This window comes from Argiope bruennichi, chromosome 1 (assembly GCF_947563725.1).
Source record: "Argiope bruennichi chromosome 1, qqArgBrue1.1, whole genome shotgun sequence".
Lineage (NCBI taxonomy): Eukaryota > Metazoa > Arthropoda > Arachnida > Araneae > Araneidae > Argiope > Argiope bruennichi.
In genome coordinates this window covers 107,387,695-107,411,016 of record NC_079151.1, presented here as the reverse complement: position 1 = coordinate 107,411,016, position 23,322 = coordinate 107,387,695, and the positions used below count along the sequence as shown (strand labels likewise).

General features: G+C 25.6%; 1 protein-coding gene across 2 annotated transcripts; it reads left to right on the top strand.

Moving 5' to 3' along the window:
• The first annotated feature begins 8 nt into the window (after positions 1-8).
• Positions 9-16,770, top strand: LOC129970324 (ankyrin repeat and LEM domain-containing protein 2-like). 2 transcript variants are annotated; one of them, XM_056084450.1, is made up of 14 exons: positions 9-165; positions 1,485-1,548; positions 5,287-5,334; positions 6,619-6,693; positions 7,357-7,494; positions 8,466-8,623; positions 8,718-8,906; positions 9,581-9,773; positions 10,645-10,808; positions 10,965-11,095; positions 11,650-11,912; positions 12,843-12,948; positions 14,369-14,491; positions 15,510-16,770. In XM_056084450.1, exons 2-14 carry the CDS (start codon positions 1,494-1,496, stop codon positions 15,613-15,615), a joined length of 1,749 nt encoding a protein of 582 aa, XP_055940425.1. In that variant the 5' UTR covers positions 9-165; positions 1,485-1,493; the 3' UTR covers positions 15,616-16,770. The 2 variants fall into 2 exon arrangements, with proteins under 2 accessions (XP_055940425.1, XP_055940424.1); XM_056084449.1 differs by having other exon boundaries at positions 5,287-5,697.
• The last annotated feature ends 6,552 nt before the right edge of the window (positions 16,771-23,322 follow it).

Sequence of the window (23,322 nt, the reverse complement as noted above, 5' to 3'; positions counted from 1 at the left end):
CTGGCAACTGTTGATAAAGAAACTGGTCCATTCATGATTCACTGACTGTTACTATGACGTCATCAAAACAATCAACATGGATTCTGGCGAAATATTCAAAGTTGGTTGTTATACATTAAGTAATACAGTTTTCTTTTTAAAAGAAACAGAAAAAATAGGGAAGAGGTTTGTTGAAATGATTTCACCATATAATATATCTATTTTAGGACATAATATGCTTTATTTTCAGTTAACAGACTTTTTGTGAAAAATATGTCATTATTAATTTATAAATAAATGATATCTAAAAAAATTATGTAAATAAACTGAAAAAAATCAATGTATAAGTAAGCTTATTACTCAGTTTTTTTCAAGGATGGAATTTGGGATTTTTTTTCTTTTTTTTCCCTAGTACATGTATGAACATATTTTTCTAATGTCTCTTAATAGGGCTTTAAAACTCTAGTGTAATAGTAGGGATGAGTAGTTGTATAGGTTGGTTACAAAATGTATCTTATTGTAGAGTGGATAAAAGCAGCAATATCTCGTGTATTGTGATGTGTCAAGATTTTATTTAATGCTTTACAATGATGCATCATTTCAGTTTTCTCCTCAATTCTGAATACTGTAATATATAGTCAATACAATTATTGACAAATAACATTTTTCAATTGAAAAGGGTTAAGATTTTTAACTATTTCATTTCTATTTAAAATTTGAGATCACTTTTATTTTAAATACTTAGCTTAAATCCTTTTCTAATGGAAGAGATTGCGCAATGTAAGAGTGGAGCAATGGAAGATATTGCTAAATGTAGAGATAAAATAAATTCATGTGTGTCAAAATAAATTTCGAATTTATTTATAAAAAATTATGGTTTAGTACAAATAAACATTGTAAAATCTTATTTATGAATATTAAAAACTGAAAGATATTGTCTCTTAAATTTTTCCATTTCTAAAAATGCCTTTCATTTAATACCTGTTCAAAAAATCCATGCTCCAAAGATTTTCCATCTCAAAAAATACTTTTCAGGAATGATTTTTACTAGTTGTTTGAGATTGTTGATGATGGATTTAAATATTCGATGTAAAATTAATGATTAAATTTATAAAGGAGTTCGTTAACTTCTATGAATTTAATTTTTCGTCAAATTTTGAAGAACTGTAATATCAACTTATTTCAGTAGTTATATAAAAGTTAGCTACCACAGTTTCACAATGCTTATTTTTAAATGCCTTCTGATTATAAGTTGTTTTTATAAGATTTTAAATCTGATTTTGAAATGGAACATATTTTGCTGTTTGTATAAATTATGGCATATTTACATTGGATTATATTTATTATTATTTGTAATAACTGATTAATTACTTTGATCATAACATATACGTATTAATGAAAGAATTTCTATCATTCTAAAGTTTCTTTAACTGTTTTGATAATATAATAGGAGTCATTATGAATTTCCAGGAAACACATCTTATATTTCTGCTCTTTCCTTATAGGAAATACTAATGACTCCTGCACGTGGGAAAACAGATAATAGATTTAATATTTCAAACATGGATGGTAAGTAAAATCCCTTCTTGAAATTTATTAATTTTTATAAAAAAAAAAAGTCCATTTGTAATGTGTCGGTTACATTTCTTGTAATTATTAAAAATTTATTCTGAAAAGTATCCTTTAAAAATTAAGAATGTCCATTAATATATTTATGTTGTTTGCTAGTAGTAGTGTTTTCAAATTATGCTTTGTTTTGTTCTTATATCTGAAATTTTAGTTTCTTCAATATATTTTTCATATGTAATGTACTTTGCAATATATTTTTATGTATACATAATGAGTTAAAATTATATAATTTTTTTAACAAACTGTGGAAGTACAAAGACATTTAAATTATGTATTTATTTCATTTACTGATTAATGATTCAGGAAAGACATTTTTTTTTATTTATCTTTATTATTTTTTAATAAAATATTTGCAAGACAGAATATATCAGATAATATTAATTTTAAAATGTCTTTCAAATAATGGCATTTTTGACAGCTACCATTATGGATTATGTAGAATAATTGCATTCAAATGAAAAGTATATAGTTATTACGAAAAGACCAAATATGAATAGAAAAATATTCAATGAAAGCTTACATGTTAAAGTTTGCTTCTATATAATTATAGGCTAATCACATCTTGTTTTTAATGATCTGATATGAAAAATCAAATCTCAAGAACCAACATTAATACGACATTGAATAGCAGAAAGAATTTCAGCATGATGAAATTTGTATTGTTTTTAAAAATAAAAAAGATTCTAAAAAGTGTCAAAATTTGGTAGATTATTGTATGCAAAGATAAAATGTCTATTAAAAGTCTCTTGGAGATAATTGGATATCTTTATAAAGTTTCTATTTGTATTTAGCTATTAATGTTGAAATTATTTAATTCAGAGGAGAGCAGTTTCTTGTAATGAAAATATTTTAAATATATATCTTTCTTATGAATTTATAGGTATTTTAACAATAATAATCATTGTACAGCTCTTGGATGGAATACAATTTAAGAATTTGCATAGAGTAAGAAGAAAAAAATTAAAGCACTAAGTATACTACTACATTGATTTGTCAACCTAATTAAACAAATAAGATGCAAAAGTAATCATTCAACTTAATTGTTGATATTATAATCAATAATTTTTTAATTGAATTTGTTTCAAACCGAAGTCACTTATGGTCAGGTTATAAAGCATATGGATATAGATTAATCTAGCATTCAAGGATTTTTTTTTTTTAATAATGGTAATATTCTAAACATAAGTATCAGTCATTAATTCTATTCTCTTTAAAAGCAACATGAAAATTCTAATCAGCCCCTCGAGAAAAAGTTTTTAAAGCCATCTTTAATGACTTAAAAAGTTTATTAGTTGTTAGGACAACATTGTATAAAAAGAAAATGTGCAATTATTTATTGAAAAAGAGTGATTTAAGGCAACAATTACATTTATATATATATAGTTACATTTATACAAATATAGTTAAATGTTTAATGAAATTTCAAATATATTTTACTTTAATTTCAAGGAGGGGAGCTTTGTTTTTCATTTGTGAGTAATTTTAATAATGTAAAAGTGGTTTTTTTTTTAGATATAAAAAAATCATGTTATTTTCTTGAGTAATACATTTTAATTATGATTCAGTTTCAAGTCTTTAATTGGCATACCTTAATTCATTGTCTTCTTTTTTATAAGTTCTACCACAATTTCTTACCTGATGATATAATGGCTTAGAATCCATGAAAATTGTTGTAATATTTCTAAATATGTTTCACTCTCCCCCCCCCCTTTTTTTTTTCCAAATCAAAATTGCTTGATAAATCTAAATTTTTGTTCTATATAATAAATTATTTACACAGTAAAACTAGAAAAGTTATATTATTTCTTTTATTAGCTGGATTGCTGTATCAGTCCCTTGATTTATTTTTTAGGCTATATTTACTGCTGTTTTTAGAACATGTTTGCAAGTTTTATTTTATATTTTTATATTTTTAAAGAAAATCCTGCATTAATTAGTTATGTATTATGAGTGTGTATTTCTGATAATGTGTTTTTCATTGTGTATTCTGTCTAACATAAGTTTTTTTTTGTTGCTATTTTTATCCTTTTTGTCTAGTAGCTGGTTCTTATTCTTGATATATTTCTGAAATAATAAACATTTTATTTTCAAGTCATCAATGAAAGATCACCAGAATTATTACTCAAAGATTTCTGGCTGAGTTTCGATCACTGAGTTCACCTTGAAAATGCTTGAAATAGATATCCCAGAGATGCACTAATGTTACTTTCTATAATGCTTCCTAAATTGATGAAAATTTTTGTGACCCAAAAAAGACAATAGTTTCCTTTAACAAAAAGTCCTAGCTAGTATAGAATAAATTTCTGAATTCTGTCAGGATTGTTTCAATTTATGTGCCAATAATAACTTTCAAAATGGTGAAATAGAAATTTTTTTTTTGATGATGATAGTACATTAATTCTGTGTTTCAGTCAAAATCCAAGTTAGTTCATTGGAAAACTTGATAGGTCCATAAATCATTTGAAAAACTGACAAGATGGAAAATCCAAATTAATGTAAAAATAAATATCTAGCAGCCTATCTTTGAACTGGAGGATTGTTTAACAGTATCATTTTCTGACAATGAGAAATAGTTTACCTTAAAAATCACCCAACCTATAAGAATTACTTCAGCAAAAGTAAGAAATATGAAGCATCCCAAACAAGTTCTATTAACTGTGTATAACATTAGCAAAGTTTTTATTAATGAAGTCATTAACCATGTATCATCAATTTAACTATTGGTGGCAAAATATCATAACAAGACTTGAAACCCTTCAAAGCAAAATTGTATGCATGATGTGTGATATATAAAAACATCAATATGAATTTTAAAATCTTGACTATGCATGAATTTCCTCATAATCTCACATGTTGATTTAAAAAAGAGAGAGAGAGAAAGAAAAAAAAAAGAAGGGGGGGGGGAGAAATCAGTGAAGCTATTGCTATAATTTTTAAACTTATAGTCCCAGTAAAGCAAGAAATAAAAAGTTATTAAATCATTTAATCTAATAGACTCCCTCCATTACAATAGCAGGCTTTAAAGAATCACCTACGCCCCCTACCTCCTTTCTCTAGTTGTTGCCTCTTTTTTACGTATCATAAAATACAAGAACCATCTTTGTTTCTCTTTAGACCAATTCAGAGTAAAAGTGGAACTGGTAAAAAGTTGCTGTTTAAAGCTAGTTTAAAAGTTTTTATGTTTGTACATGTGTGTGCTTACTTGTATTTTTTAAAATCATTAATATAAAGTTTCACTAGCAAATGATAAAAATTAAGTTGATTCAATAAAATTAATTAGGTTACCTTCCAGCAAAAATAATATAATTAAATAAAGAGATAGAAAACATTTAAATCTACAAACTTTATATAAACCTTACACATCATCAAGGAAGGTAATAATTATGCATTCCAATAGTATTTTTTTTTTCTAAAATATATCTGTGTTAATGAATTTTAAATTATCTTGACTTAATGTCTATTTTTTTTTTCAACAAATGAATTTGTAACAATCAGAGTATTTCTTTTCTAAAAACTTAAATTTTCATTTCCTTCAATTTCAAAATATTTGAATATGTTATTAAATTTGGGAAATATTTTATTTGGTTTCTTTCCTATGCATAATAAATAATTACTAGTATATTAATATAAAGTGATATTTGTTAATGAATTTATATACTTATCTATTTTATTTTCCAGAATCTTGTGGAGACTCCATGGCCTTGCAAATAGATGGAGATATTTTGGGTTTGTCAGACCTTTTCTCAAGGCTTAGCCTTTCTGATAGCTCAGATAAATTCTCTATCTGCAAAGAAAACAGCTTCATTGTCAAAAGACATAACGCTCCTATTAAGAAAAGTAGCTTTTTTAACTATAGCTTTATTGATGAGAATAGTAACTTTACTGATGATAATAATAGCATCACTGACAAAAATAGTAATTTTGCTAAATATAATGATAGCTGCATTGACAAGAAAAACAGCTCTATTGACAATAGTTATAGATCTGCTGACCAAAATGGATTTTCGGATTCTAATCTAGAAGCAAATCTTAATAATGACAATAAAGCCTATATGGCTATGGGTGATACTGGGATGGAGCAAAATGCAGGTAAATAGTTATAATTTTTGTTTTTTTAAATATTTGCTAGAAAACTGTTCACTCACAATAAAACTATTAATTTTGACAGTTTTAATGTAATTTTATAAACTGCAATGTCCTAATTTATAGACTTTTAATTGTCCAAAAATAAATGACTACTTATCTAATATTACATACATTACTAAACTAAAATTAATGATTTAATTTAAAAAAATCTACTGACATTTCTATTAAAATTGCTTGTTTTTTCTAATAAAAATTTTCAAAAGCCACAGATTTAAACAGATTATATTATGCATTATTATTATCCTTAAATTATCTACCAGGCTTATGAGCTTATTTTTAAAGCATTGATATGGCTGTAATGCATTATGTAAAAGCTACATCATTTGATTTATTATGCAGTAGCAGAAAATAAAAAGTAGAGATATATATTTTTCTCCTCATTTATGAATAATTTTCATCAATACTTATAAGCATATATTGTGACACTTATTATAATCATTATTAATTATATTTTAGCTAAACTCTCAAAAATATCATCCTAATTGCTATTTTTTTTTTATTGTTAATTTGTGCATAAAAATTAAAGCATATGAAAATAACATATAAAAAGTTGTAATTATTTTCATTTTTTATTGTAAGTATTCAAGTCTTTTAAATATTGTCAATATTAAGTCTTTTTAGTTGATTTTAAATGGGTTTTTCTTCCCTTCTTTTTCCTTAATTATGCATGTTTGGCATTTATTTTTAAATCATATTCTGACTTAAATTATTAAAATCTGCTGACTCATAATGAAATTTAATTTTCTGATATGTGATAATAACCATTTCTATAATACAACCACTGTTCCTGGGTATTGCTTTTCTCTGTCTCTTTAAATTTTATGTTGAAATATTATATCAATAATTCTCATCCTTATTTTGCAGAAGTTGTGCCAAAAAAAGACAATGTGAAGTATTATGCTGTTGCCTTGCCAGCTGGGATGGAATCTTCTGCAGAAGGTTGGGAAGAAATATAATATTGTTTAAACCTTTAAGAAGCAATTACTTTTTAAAACTTTTTGTTTTATTATATTCAATGAATTTTTAATTAACATTAAAAATATTAACAAAGATTAAATTATTCTCACTGAATGTGTTGGGAACTTTTCTTGATATGACTTAACTATGAAATATTTTCCCCTTTTATCCTTTGTTGGTGATTTATAGGTCTATAGTAAAATTTTAATGAAGTAAAAAGAAAAACACGTCACCATCTTTTGGAACACTTGAGTTTTAATTGAAAGCTTTTCACATGTACCAAAATGTTCAATACTATATAGAATACAGTATAGAATTAAATGAGACCTGTAGATCATAGAGAATGTGAAAGTGTATATTATGCCTTTTATTATATAATAATAAATCTTGTATGTTTGTTATTTGTATCTTTCTCTGTGCTTTGCATGTCTTTGTAATTTATTCAATAACTTTCATTAATCTAAAGGATTGTTTTATCTACTATTATAAAAATCTTTTGTTTGTTTGTCTGAATTATATGTAAAATTTTGGTGATAACAAAAAAAAGGGGGACAGGGAATATTTATATGCAAAAACTGCAATCTGTTCTCAATCTTTAGCAACTGCTTAATACTGATTATAATTGAGAATTTATTTCTTTTATAGGTTCTTTAATTTTCAGGGATTTGAAAGATGCATTAAAAGCCATCAAAACATACAAAGGGGCACGATTTAAAGAATTTACTAATAAAGAAGAAGCATTGAAGTATAGTTTTGAACCTTTAGAGAGAGTTGAGAAAAAAAGTAAAGAATCACTTTATGTAATATTTTCTTTATAAAATATTTTTACTCCTTTCATTTTTTTAAAGAGTATTATTTCAGTTTTATATAAAAATCCATGGCTGTGTAAGAATGGTCTAGCTTAACTTATTTTCATTTGCCATCTTATACAATACAAGCCTTTGTGAAATACATGTTTCAGTTTTATGCGTCTTTCTTATATTACAGACTATGACAAAAAATCTTCCAAATTGTATTCTTCATAATTTCTTCTTTCTTTCATAGCTTCCAAAAGCAAAAATTTCTCAGCACAGTACAGCCACTAGAGTATTGATATTTTTTTTAAGTATGCATTCTGCTATGTTTGAAAATAAATTATGTCTTTAAACAGCAAGACTTTTCTATATTTTTAGCTTTTTTTTTTTTTTTTTTTTTTTTAAATACTGCTTGTTCTAAAATTGTCCAGTTTATTGTTTATCTAGATGTTGTTGGAGAGTAAAACAAATACATGGCAACAATTATTGTCAGATTTAAAACTTTATCTGTTGAGGTTCCACATATAACATCCATAACACTTTGAATTTATATTCATATTTAATATGAAATTGTTAATTGTATTATTTCAAATTGTAGTTCACTTTTTGCAATTCACCTACCTAGTCTCTAATTCAATTTTTATTGCATTTTTTATTTTCTCACTTATATAAAAGAGTTATTTATTATAATAAGTGGAAACTATTAGTTGTTTTCCCTTGCTACTTTTTAATCACATATAATAAGTGGGAAATTATTAAATGAGAGTATTATGCTTATCTCATGATAAAGTATTTTTTCCTGTTTGCTCTGAATCAAACAAGCATTCTAAATTAAACTATTATCACTAATTGCTTGTTTCTGTATTTCAAAAAGTATTTGTATTAAAGAATACTCGCACTCTTTATAATTTTAAACATCCATTTTTTAGTGAGTATTTACTTTTGGTTTCTGCTTCTTAGAGTCACCTGAAGATGACCGCTTGAAATTTCGTACTAGTCAAGAATTATGCAAAATACGAAAAATGATTGAACGTGGGGATGAAGTTGGTTTTGCTAGAGAAGTTTGGATGTATCCTAGAACATTAGTTGCAGAAGTTGATATTCCAACTGTAATGCAAGTAAGGTTATCAGTTGTACTTACAACAGATAATTTTATACACATTAAATTAGACTTTCACTATTTATTTATTTATTATTATTATTTCTCTTCAGCATGGAGTCCGATTTAATGCCTTGCATGTTGCAGCAAAGTGCAACAAACCTTTAATCTGTCAACTTATCCTAGATATTCTTGAAAATCCTCATTTTGCTGAATCCCTATATCCAGATGAGTCTCTGTCTATGCGCTTCAGAAGGATGTATCAGATCAGAGATTTATACCTAAATACTGGAACTCAAAAGGTTTGTTTTTATTTTTGGTCAGAGTTCTTTTATTTTTAACAATACAGATTAATACTTATAAATTCATTCATTTCACTTAAGAATGATACATTTCTGTTTGTGTATATTTTCTGTGACTGTAGCTCTGAAAAAGAATTTACATTTATAAAATTGCCGAGGTATCTTATTTACAGCAAGAAAGTATTCTGAATATAGACTTATTTATAGCATTTCATTCCATATCCAATTTAATATAAAGGAAAAGGGAGCTATCATATAAAATTTTCAATAAATCTGGAATCTTTGAGGTAGTTAACATATAACAATTTTAATGTTTTTAAATAGTTCTGGAAAACATTGATTTGCTTTCCAGACAATTGACCAGATTACATTGCAATAATGACAATTATTTTTTTAGAAAATTTTTGAATATAGTAAATCTGCATGTATAAATATTTTATCCATATTTTTTTTAAATTTAGAATGATTTATTACAATAAATTAAAATTGGGCATTTGCTAATAAATTCTAATTTTTTTAAAGTTATTATCTTAATAACTTATATCTTAATTAGTATCTATCTTATCTTAATTAGATTTGGCATATTTATCTAAGATATTTGGAATATGTGTTATGAAAATATTAAGATGTATTAGAATTAGTAAGCATGTAGTTTTTTCTTATGACTTTGACAGACAGGGGATACTCCTCTACATTATGCTGCTAAGTTTGGATGCATTGATTGTTGCAAAGTCTTATTGTCTCATCCACAATGTGATGTGGATAAAAGAAATGTGGATGGCTTTACTGCACGAGAAACTATATGTAGTAGATTAAGTTCTGTTTCATCTAATTTGAAAGAAGAAATGGAAGCTGTATTTGAAGAAGGTAATTTTATTTGAATATTGCATGTGCAAAGTCATCTTACTGTACAACTTCAAAACTTTTTTTAATGAGCATTTGTTGATCTAAAACATAAATTGATCATTTTCAGAAACAGTTTTTAAAGTAATGCTTGTGCTACAGAATATATAAATGTAGAATTAATTTGCTTACCAAATATTTTAAGCAATATATTGATTTAAATTGCTTCTATAAAAGATAAATTTCAAACAGTACTTAAAATTTGTTACATTTATTTATAAATTTCAAGATGAGATTTCTGTCTATTTCAGTAATAAAGAGTTCTTAGAATTATTATCAAGATTTTTATGCTTTCTTCTTATCCCTGCATTTCCTAATGAAATATATTACATTTTAATGAACTTTGGTTTCTATTTATTTTGTACTTTTCTTTTGCAAATATGAAACTATCAAAATTTTTTACATTTTATTTAAATTTTATTTCTTAAATTAGAAATTGATGAAAGATTTTTTTCTCATCGTATATTTTGTGGAAGAAAAAAAAAATTGACTGAAAAAATTATTTGATTTTATATATATATATATATATATATATATATATATATTTCAAACTCCTAATTACATGGGAAATTGGGTGATGCAGAAACCACACAAAAAATCCATAAAAGGATATAGATGAGCAAAAAAAAATGTTTCTGAAAGTTTTTATTTAGAATAGAGTACCCATGCAATGCAGTCAACAATAGGTTTAATAAGTGATAGGTTTCATTAATTACATTTTTGAATTATCAACTGTGGATAATTCATCCTATAATAATGAAGAATTTTCTATGCTTTAAATTATTTTAATCTTTTTTTTAAATGTAATTCTGTTTCTTTTTTTCTTTCTTTTTAGGCTTGTTATATGTTCCTGTGTTAAAATCCGGTAATGATGTTTCTCCTGCCATTGTTGGGAAACCATGCTCTTGTAAAGATATTGACGGATGTGCATCACTTTTGATCGATGATGATCCAAAATTGTCTCTTAAAGCTTTTGCTGGTCCAATGTCTCCTAAAATGGTACAGTACTGATCATTTCAATAAAGTTTTTAATGTTTTATAATTTATTCATTTTGAAATTGGTATACTGATATAAAATGTAGATCTATAATTTTATCTATTACTAATGCTCAGGGCACTGAATATTTTCATTAATTATATCCATGCTTGATTTAGGCACAGCAGTTTTATAAAGCTTTAAAAAATCCATCATCTCCAATATATTCTCCATTCACTCCTGAGGAACAAGGTGAAATCTTCGAAATTAAACGTACTGATCCTGAGAAGGGTGTTGAAAGAATTGGCCGGTAAGATTTCTTTTCTCCTTAAAATGATATGGTAATATTTTTGGTAATAAATGACTTTATATGATAATATATAATTATTCAAAACTGTACTTAAAAACAGTATTATACTTGACAATTAATTGCTGTAAATGGAGTATTATATAGTCTTTTGCCACCCTTTGCTATTAATTCCCATTATTCATTTTTCTGTTTAACCAATCCAGAAATCACAGTGTTATGTGCTGTACATATTACCTATGATGGTGGAATTTGAATCTTGTGTATGTTTGACTTTGGATAATACCTTATTAAACAAAAGAATACCTGATAATAAATGTAAGCAAAATAATTAAATGATGGGAAAGTTGGAATATTTTTTTTTATGTATTTATATTTTCATGTAATGTTTTTCGCTCTTATGAATTCAGCTCTTAATACCTTTAATTCATTATGGTATTTCTTTTTTATGTATAAAATGTATGCATTCCAGTATAATAAGGATTTTTATAATTTATTATTCACATATGTATATCTTTGCATGTATATCTATTGATTTCTGATTTATTTTATGACAGACATTTAGCAGAGGATATGAAAGTTGATTGGCAAGAATACTTCCCAGACTTTAATGTATTTGCTAATTTTGCTACAAAGGAAGGTTTAGCTATTCTAGAAGCTCGGTTGAAGAAACTTCAACATGGGGAACCTTTTTCTATTTATAATGCAGAAGAACCTGCTGAACAGAGCCTTGCCTTAGTTCATCAGTTTCCTTCTCATATTAATCCTCTTAAGCATCGAGTCAATGTGTTATATTCACTTTTTGAGAAAACTAAAAAAGGTAATCAAATTTTCATGCATTGAATCATTGATATTTACATTTTGTATATAGTGAGGAAGCACATTTAGACATGTTTTCTTAACCAGGTTAACATATAGGTGCTAGTCTCTTATTGTGTTAAACTAAACTATAATATAAAAACTTTTAAATCCAAAAATATCAATATTTAAGATTTTTTTTAATTGAGAGAAAAAAATTAAACACCTCTTTATAATATTTAATTTTTTTTTATTTACTTATTCATAAAGTAAGGGTACTTTTTTTGTACATAAAAGGTACTTTTTGAAATTTTTAGAAGTTTATAAAATTATATAAAATTTATCAAGGGATGATATTTTCCAATCAGTAAACACCTAATATTTTCTTAAAAATCTAATGATTAGTTGTTTTTCTTTCTTTTAATTTGTGTATAATAAAGATGACTAATCTATGTAAATAGTTTTTTTAATCGTTATAAATCATTTTGATATGCAACAATATTTTTTATGCTGATAATTATATATTTAACTGTAATACAGTGATATTCTAAACATTCTTTCTTTATAAAAAAAAAATCTAAAGCATTTTTAAGCTTTTACGTTAAATTTTATTAATATGTATTCTAATTTTTTTCACTCTTTAAAAGTAATTTAAATTAAATATTTAGGAAATATGCTTGCATTATTTTAGTTTTAGAATCTGTTTCTTTTCACGTAGCAGAATCTTCAGAATGAAGAATATACATAATTGAATCCTTGTATAATAATTATTACAGGAATTTAATTTTTTTTTAAAGGATACTTGAATTAGTGAGTTATTAAGGATACTTGAATTAGTGAGTTATTTATTTATTTTTTACCAGCCTGACTGAAATATATATAATATGTATAAATGAATAAATGTGAAAAAGAGTAAGCAACATATAATAATTCATTCGTTTTATTTTTTCAGATGAAGATTTTGACACTCCTCCTTCTTCACCAGAATTTATCACTCCTCCTACATCTCCTTGTGGCTCTCCAGAACGTGAATTAAAGAAACCTGTTTTTCTGAATGGGTATGTGTTTTCTGATTTACTTGGTTGTATCTTAGTTATCTGTGCACTTAAGAAAATTGTTTATAATACACAGTAATATACCATTGTTTATTATTATTTATTTTATGTTCTTTTTAAAAATTTGAATACTTCCATATCTAAGCAATGGTAAATTGCATAATTTTCAGTGAAAAAATTGCATTTTATACTAGGCACTAATGACATTATATTTTAGAATATCTTCTTTTAAAATTTTATATTAATAACATTGAATGAAAATATTGGATTAAAATCTCTGCTACCTATTATAAAGGGTAAACTATAATAAATTCTTTATATATAATAATATAATAAATATGATATTCTTTAATAATGTAATTCAAGAGGTATTGTTAACAGTGAATGATTTATTAAACTTCTTGAAATTTGAGGATTCATTATTAAAAAAAATCCTAATTTTAAAAAATACATACCAAATAATAATTAAAAAATTTATATCAAATTTTATAATTTTTTTATAAATATTATAGTATATATTATAAAATATAATTTATAAATTTATATATATTTTTATTATAATAAAAATTTAGAATCAATTAACTAATTATGAAATGGCAATGTAATTTAATGTGCTTAATTATCAGTGCAATTTTTTTAAAAATTATATATTAAAAGCTCATTTTTTTAAATTGTCAAAAGATAATTACATTTAATGTTCCAAAAGCTATTGAATATATAATATGCCAAGGCTATATAATTATTAAAATTCATCTCTAAGAAAATGGATTAAGGTAATAATAAATGTATGTTCTAATAAAATAATAAAGTAATAATAATGTTATATATTGTTTTGAATCTAGTACAAAAAATTTTCAAATGTTTTTCAGCAGTTAAAGAAAATATTTGTAAAAATTTATGTTTATTTAATATAATTCATATAAAAAAAAGCAAGTTCTGCATCAACTATGGTTTTATAGATAGTTTTACATGCCTTTACCATTGAATGACACACCTTTCACCTAACCTAGTGTTAATTCCATTCTACAATTACTGTGAATCACTCTATCCAAATAAATTAGAAAGTTTAATTTTTTCAGAAAAGACTTTTTTAAATTAAAATATATATATATATATATATACTTAATTTTTCTTTAATTCAGTCAGTCAAATGAAATTAGACTCATTATCCTAAACGGTTATTGATTAGATATTGATTTTTCCACCATCATGATAATATTAATTAAAAAATAATTAAATGTGCACTGATATCTGTTATCTAAGGAATTACTTATAATATGTGCATGTATGTGTGAAGAAAGAACTATTATTAATTAAAATGGAGCATTTCTTTTTATGTCTGTTATTTTCTTATTTATGAAAGGCATCTTTTTTTATTATCATTATTGGTGAAAATATTATATTTTTAATTTCTGTTTTGCAGTTCCTCTTTCTCAAAATTGGACCGTGAAATTTATCAAGCAATCCAGGATTATGATTTTAATGAGGATGAATATCCTAATGTCTCTAAATGGAAACTTTTGGTATCAACTGAAATGAAGAATTGGTAAGTTATGCATTAATTCTTATTTAAACATTATTTTGGTAATTCTCTTTTATTGTGATTAGTTGCAAAAATGATTTAAGTGGCTGGAATGCCACTCCAGATATTATAGATTAAATTATGTTTGTTTATGCATATTAATAATAATTTATTTGGGAACGTTTGGCAAAGGATGTTGCTTTAAAAAAATGATTTAGTTTCATGTAACTATTTAAACCTATAGAATTAATTGAAACATTTGTTGCAATCTTCAACCATTTTTTATTATCAAAAGTCAAATCCATATTATTACAATAATCCATGTTACAAATTCTGAACTTGTTTTTAAAATTTATTTTGGGGCGAATTATTATATCCCAATATAAATAGAAATCCACTGTTTTCTTTGACCTCTAGAATTAAAAAATTTTAAGAAAAAGTGAGCCTAATTAAAAATATGTCTCTACAAATAATATGGCTTACAGAAGAATGTTCTAATTAAAGTTTTTTAAAAGGAAAGCAGAATGCTTTATGTTTGTTTTTTAATGTTTCTGTAGCAATATAACTGCAATGCATTAAAAAAAAAAACATTGTTTTGAAAGAAAAAAACACAAGTAGGAACTTTATTTTGTAGTGTTTTTAATTTAATTATTCTTAAATGAATGTTATATAAATTTAAATTCAAAATAAAATAAAATAAATTTTCATTTGCTTGTGTTTGAAAAATAAATCATTAGAAATAAGGCTGGTAAAAAATTTTGAAAAAAATGTTAAATTATATATATATATATGCATGCTTCTTAGTAATTTGTTTTGATAAAAAAATTATGCTTAAGAAAAGGAACATTAAATACTATGGTCTGGGAAACCAATCGCCTCTGTAGCTGAATAGGGAATGACCATAACATTTAGTCACAAAAAACTGTTTTTATATGGCTATGTTCTGTGGCAATGGGATGATTAGCTGTAACCAAATGATTATTTATTTTCATATATTGTTTGAATCTTTTAATTAAAATCTGTTTTTCCTTTCTTCCTTTAGTTCTTCATTGAAACATCGGCTTTCACGGCTTAAAGATTTTCCTTCACACAAATCTAGGATTTTTGGAAAAGAATTTAAACCTACTACCAGAAAGAAACTTTTTTGAGCATTATCCTTTATTCTCAAACTCAATATGGCTATAGAAGAAATTAAAGTTAACTTTTTTTAAGAAAAAAAATTAACAAGCATTTTAAAAATGTGCTATTTTATTTATCAATGCTGCTTACTAATGTATGAGTAATGAATTTGAATTGCACATTGTCTTTGATTAATGTAGATATATTGAATAACTGTTTTAAATTATATAATAGGCCAGTTAATAGTAGAAAAAATATTTTCGTAATTGTGATTATTATTTAAATGTTGCACATGGTTCCTCTTAGAGGTCCTAACACAATTTACTCTCAACTGTATTTATAATGTGACAGTTGTTGGAATATTATTTTATGTTAATTACTGTAATTTGTTGAAATACAGAATGAAAAAAAAAATTCTCCCTGCCAGAGAAATATTTTGATTATTGTAAAACTGAGATGTGTTACTATTATATAACTTAAAGATTTTGCATCAAAATCGAAAGCTATATCTATTTTGTATGAAATATAATAAAAATTATTCAAATGTTAATGTTTCAAGATGGTTTAAAAAACCATCTTATTAGTCTTTCATGGGTTATCAGAAGAGATGTATCATTTCTTACTGATTCTCAATCAGGTAGGTGTTCTTGTATCACCACATATGTATATTGTGTACAGTAAATTTAAAAGTGAGAATTATATAGGCATATTTCATCTTAAGTATTAGACAGATGAAATAAATTGTAAAATTATAAAAGTGATTAACTTTTTTGTGGTTTTCCTTGTTGAGGAATTAATCTGTGAATGAAGATTTCTAACATATTTTTGGACGTAATATTAATTCAAATATATGTTTTAAAATAAATTATCATCTAATTACTGATGCAATTTAGAATATAACTAGATATTTTGTGTTACAAATTTGTAATGAAAATTTGCAGATTTGAAAAAAAAATTCTTTTTAAAATATACTGGTTTATATTTTATTACTCATTATTTTATTTTATCATGCAAAATGCATGTGTATTTGTGAAATTGATAACTGATTGTCTGTGCAAAATTGAAAAAAAAAATGCAGGTTTAATGTAGAAAATAAACCCACGCTATGTGAGTGACTTTGTAATAACTCATGTATTATGATCTAAATTGAATGTATAATTATCTTTATAAGAGAAAAAATAACAATAAAGGTATTTTTTTATTTGTATAGCCATCTTAATATTATTTCAGCATATTTTTACACTAACAGTTTGCTTTATGTTAAAGGTCCCTCTTATTAATAGGACAATTTATTTTCGTATTTCAGTACATTTTTAATTTAAACATTTTATATTGTGTAACAACATTATGATTTATTTGAGCTTCTTTTTTATTCTAGTATCTTAATGAAAATGTTATTATTCATTTAGTTTTTATCATAATTGTACAGTTTTTCCATTTATATGCAATATTAACTAAGCAAACACTCAGCATTTATAAATATATAATAACAAGTGAATGTAATGAAACAGATGGCAGTCTGTTTGATACATTTGACAAAATGTTAATATTATCCTAATATAATCATTTTTTTTTTTTACAAATTTATTTGACTATATGGTTGGAAGCATTTTTTAATTAATCTGCCTGTGGGCTGTCTTCTTAAGCAACTAACCTACCTGGAAATTTGTCGCTGTTATCATTATTGTGTGACATAAACAAATTTGCAATACTGTATTCAAAAATTTTCTTTCTTTTTTTTTTTCAATATGAAATTCTTTTTTTTTTTAATTATTTTTATTGAAAAATTAATAGATATTTAAAATAATGTTTCAATATTTTTTCTTATAAATGTGTATAAATTAAGTGATAAGAAATTGCAAGTTTAGTTTTATTTAATTAAGAAATTACTTTCATTTATTAAATAAAACTAAAGATGAACAGGAAATTGATTGTAATTCAATAAAAGAAAGATTTATTTGGAGAATCTTTCCAAAGCTAGCTGATTAATGCCATTTATATAAATCATTTAGTTTACTGAAAACTATTCCTTAAACATTTTATATAAAAAATTTCAGACTGACTTCTACTTTGTTTTTCGAAAAATTCAACTATATTGAAGGGAAAAAAAAAAAGTTCTCAAAGAATAACTATTAGTGCTTTTCTAACAATACTAATTTACAGACTGGGTTTTCTCTCTATGATTTTTAGGAAAAGTGGTGAAAATATGAAAATAATAGTCAGAAAAAGTTTTAAAAATAAAATTTGAAAAAGAGAGGGGGGGGACTTATTTAAAACGACTGTTTTCAAAAATCTTAAATAGTAGCATTCCCAAATGTAATATTGACTTAATAATTGAGGCAAAATGTTAATTTAAAAATTAATTTTCACTTTTTTTTTTCCGAAAATTGGCAATTATTGATGCCACATGAAAACCTAAAACAACACTTTTAAAATAGGATTTTTTTTTTTTTTTTTTTTCCCGTCACGCGAATCGGAATACATGCAAATTTTACTTGATTCTCAAAGGACCTAACAAAAGAATCAAGTAATTTTTCGGGGCCTTGAGCAAATTAAAATTCAAAGAGTTTTTAAAGACCATGGAAATTCTATAAACATTGTGCATAATAGTCAAATTACCTCTTAGCATCTTGGTTCCAGAAAAACTCTTACAACCCATTTAATAAAATGGCATTTTTTTAATTACCATTTTATTGTTATTCATAATGACTGTAACAATGGTCGTTTCTTGAATATCTAAACAGATTTGGGGGCAAATTTTTTATATATAATTTTTCAAATTAAATTGATACAAAAAGTCCAAATACATGAACAATTTGTTGAGCTAACAAATAGAAAAAAATCCAGTATATTTCAAAAGGAATAGATCAAAAGCTACAATTTTTTTGTATCAACAAAAAAATTTGGGCTGAATTTACGATAAATTATTTTTCAGTGCTGTTAGGTAACATATTACTATATCATAAATAAAATTAATTATTATTATTAAATCGCATTATGTGCCTGAAGCATTAATATTTTTGTGATTTTTCCAATTATTAAGAGAGAGCAACTCTCATCCTAAATGATAAAATAGCTGGTTCTAGTGTAGATTTGGGTGCCCCTTTGAACAACTTATTTGAAATAAACAACTGAACGATTTCTGGAGAAAATGCAAACGATAATTTAAGGAAATTTTTTTCCGAACGTTTTTTTTTTTTTTTTTTTTTTTTTTGCCCTACCAACAAATTTGCCTAGTTCCATATCAATTTTACGAATTAAAAGAATCTGATGTTCTAGCATTTTGGTAATTAGAGAAGTTTGATTTATAGTATTTTGTCGATACTAAATGCTGATGCAACACACATAAATAAAATAACTCTCCCACTTCTTCAGATTCACTTGGCCTGATAAAAAAATTTGTTTAAGGTAATCAATAAAGACGATAAGTGCTTCAACCATACAAATGTTACGAAGACTGAGCAATAAAACGCTAGCTATAAACAAATTTCTTTAATGGTCTTTAAATTTCAAAATTCTTTAAAGATTCAAAATTTGAAATATTTATGTCTAATACTGAATCATCCGCTCTTTATATTTCATCTAAGTTTCTGAGAATTTTTTGAATAACCATATCATAGGTAACTATTAAGAGTTGATACAGAATATGCTTATAAGGGGAGGGCACGGAGATTGGGATGACATTTAGTATAATGATAGTATACATTTAGAAGGTTCATTCATGAAAATATTGAGACGCAATGGCCAGTCAGTTTCGAGAAAATGGTCCTCAAACTTTTGATAAAGCTTATATACTGATAACTTGACTCTCGTCTCGATGATATGGGTGGCTAGGTAACCGTCCCGTCTGCGGAAGATCAGGGTTCGAACCTGGCTAGGAATTTTTTTTTCTTTTTAAATAACTTTTATTCAATTAAAAATTTACAAATACTCTTAATTAATACTTTTTAAACTTTTTTCATCCAAAATAAATTTTTATCATCGAAATACATAATAATAAAATTTTAAAAGAAAAAAATATATATAAATACAGATGCATTTTTCAAACAAAATAAAATTATTTAAATTTAATTAACTATTTACAGATAGTTTTAATTAATATGCTACTTATTTTTATACAAGGATAAATGTTTATTATTTTAATACTTAAATTATAATTTAATGTTTAAAGTAAAATAATTAAAAACGTAGCATTAATGGCTACAGATAATTTAACTTGGTTGCATCTTTTTCAAACAATTAATTTTAAAATTCTTGGGTTTTAATAATAATAAATTATCAATTCTGACTCAACGAAGCTGTATTTATAACAAAAATTAAAGGGGGCAGCTGATATTTGTTAAATATGTAAGCAAATGTCCCCAACTGCAGTAATCAAAAGAAATAGTAGAGAACAGGTGTTAATTTATTGAATGCGTAGGTAGATGGTTCAAAGCGCATACAAAATTCTTACTTAAACGAATTTGATCAAGAAATAAAATCTTGCGAAGATAGTATAAATATTCAATCAATTGTTATCACCAATTTTTAATAAGATGATAAAGTATGCATGATTACGCTGCCCAACTTTCTGATGAAAGAGAGATATTTTTAAATGCAAATACAGTTTATTTTCCCATAGATCTCTTAAGAAATCTTGCTCTTATGCACAATCATCATTTATCAGTTGTGCAAGATGTCCAAGCATATTTTGTTCCATGAATCGTGCTGGATTGATGCTTACAAAACTCTTTCAAACCCAATAGTTAAAGTGAAATGCCTGGACACTTCACAGGAATATGCGAAAAATATATACAGGATGTCTCAAAAAAATGAACCACACTTTTATCTTCCTAAATATTGCACCTAGCCGTGTACTTCTAATTACAAGGTTTCATTTAATAAGGTGGAAAATTGTATGAAAATATTCTGATTTCGGTGGAGATTGGCAGCAAAAAACTTTCAAACATTTAATTTTTTACTACCCCCATAAAAATGCCAATTTGTAAAAAGGTTCTCTTACATCCGTCTGTACATACACAAGGTTTCTGATTTTCATCAATACAATTTACTGCTTCTTGAATAATACTGATTTACAATGTTTATTTTTAAATTTAGAAAGATTAATTACATAGTTATATGAAAATATTTATTTCAGAATTGCAAATTTATTCAATACAGAAAACTTCGCAAGTATTTGTGTGGTAATAGTAATATATCATCTAATCCTCTCTGAAACTTGCTAATATTGTTGACGCATAATGTTGTTCATTTTGATTGGTCCAACTACGTAGTTGCAACTACGTCTTTATAAAGAAGAGAAGAAAATCTTGAGGAAATGAACATTTAATTTATTTTAATGAAGTACTGGAATGCCAAGCAAGAAAATAAAATTCTTTGCAGCCACTTAAGAGCTTTCTGAAAGAATTACATATTTCACTAATAAGAAGCCTTTAGATATGTTGACGATTTATGCCGTATGTAATCGTAATGCCGGCCTAGTTATAGAAGAATACAAATACATTTTTCCGAAACCCCAATGGCTAAGTTATTCTATGGATGTTTTTGTAGAATAACTTAGTGAATACAAAATACACTTTCCTGGAGAGGAATGAGGAGGATGAAGCGTTATACATTACTCATTTTAGCTTATTTTTCAAATTTACCTCATGCTAGTGTATAAATAGTAGGTCCAAAGCTCAGCATTTTCAAGCCAACAGTGTAGAAAATATTCCAACGAAATCACTGGCACTTATACAGCATTTATGGAGAACAAATACAGGGTGTGGCAGAAAAACCCAGACAAACAATTTTTAATATAACTTTTTTATAACTTAATTAAAAATAAATAAATTATCAAATGTAACAAAAAATAATTAGAGTAGACTTTTACTAATAAATAAATTTAATTGGTTTCAAACTGGCCGCCTTTTGCAGTGATGCAGAGGCTCAAACGCTTATTGAAACTTTCAGCAATGATCTGTCAGTCTTCGAACTTTAATCTATCCCATTCCCGCCGAAGCCATTTCTTTAGAGAATCCAAACTTTTATGTCGTTTAGTGCAAGTCCTAGACTCCAAAATGGATCGTACACTGTAATCCTAGGATTGAGATTCGGCGAGTATTGTGCCCACTCTCCAGATGATATCAATTCCGGAAAATGTGGCTTGCACCACTCTTCTGTCTTTTTTGCTTAGTGAGTTGGTGTGGAGTCTTGTTGAAACTTCCATTTTACATTACCTAAGTGCGTTGTAGCCCACGGAAATACAATAGCTTCTAAAATGTCCTGCTGGTACATTTTTTGATTTATTTTAACGCCCTCGTCCACAAAAAAGCAGAGATGTTTTGCCGCTTGCACAAATTTTCCCCTAGACCGTGACCGACTTTGGATATTTGTGATGTTCAATACTTGTTGAAGTGCTTGGAGCATCTACAGACTAGATCCTATAGTTCTGGGAGCTTTAGATGGTAAACAGCTTCTCATTAGTGAAAAGGAGTCCCTCTCAGCGCTGACTTGCGGCCCGTTTCAAAAGTTTTCGGTGTCTTTGGTGCCGCACAAGTTTGTTTTCTTCAGTGAGAAGCTGAACTTTTTGAATCTTGTAAAGCTACAGTCAAAGCTCTGTGTTTTTTTTTGTTTTTTTTTTTTTTTTTAATGTTTACCATAAGTTTTCATTTACTTCCAGGATTTTGTCTATCATTGCCAAGCTCTTTGAAACGATAGATTGCATCAGACACTGTTTACCGAGGCACATTAAGCAAACGAACGACTTCATACTTTCCCTTTTCCTTGCTTAAACAACTTTAAAGTAGCTTATCTTTTGCTTGGCATTGTAAAAAAGCCCCCAAAACAATACGTGAACTAAAAGATACAATATAAAATATGTTATAATTGAGATGATAGACAAAAAGAAATGAACAAAAATTAAAATGAAATTAATTAACTTCTATACTATGATGTAATAACTTTGTGCGAGTTTTTTTTGCCACGCCCTGTAATAACAAATATAAATGTTTTTTAAATCAAAATTATTTTCAATAAAGTGAGAATTTACATATATTTTTAATTAATACGTTAGTCATTTTTTTTTTTTTTTTTGTAAAAATAAGTATTTTTCTAATATTTGAATTATAATTTAATTGCTAAAAGGAAACTAATTATAAACATAAATGCTTATTTTTTAAATTTAAATTTAAATTAAACTAACAACTGATATAATTTTAATTAATATGTTACTGTTTTTTATGCAAAAATAAATGTTCATTCCTCCAATGCTTGAATAATTTAATTTTTAAACAAAAAAAATTATAAATATAATTTAAATGAAGATCATTATTAGTTGTAATTTCTGGAAATTTATTTTTTGTTTATAAATTTTCATTTATATCAAAAATAATATTGGTAATAATCATAAAAAAGTTAGGAAAAAAAATCATTTCTTGCACAACTGATAAATCGTGATTGTTCACAAGAGCAAGTTCTTTTTAAGAGATCTATTATAGAACAAAATTTATATTCAAAATATTTGCTCTTCTTCAGAAAATCTAACAGCGTACCAAGCATATCATATCATCTTATTAAAAACTTTGAAACATCTGCCTACACATTCAATAATTTAACACCTGCTTTCTACTACTTCTTTTCGATTACTAATGCCGGGAAAGTTTTCTTATATATTTTAAAAAAATTATCAGCTGCTCTATTTAAATTATGATTTGGCTGAGTTATAACAATTAATTTGCCATAATTAAGATTTAAAA

Bases quoted from the DNA above. Each gene is read 5' to 3' on its own strand.
- LOC129970324 (XM_056084449.1), top strand. From the start codon at position 1,494: ATGACTCCTGCACGTGGGAAAACAGATAATAGATTTAATATTTCAAAC. The intron at 12,949-14,368 runs GTATGTGTTTTC...TCTGTTTTGCAG, and splicing joins AAACCTGTTTTTCTGAATGG to TTCCTCTTTCTCAAAATTGG. The intron at 14,492-15,509 runs GTAAGTTATGCA...TTCTTCCTTTAG, and splicing joins TCAACTGAAATGAAGAATTG to TTCTTCATTGAAACATCGGC.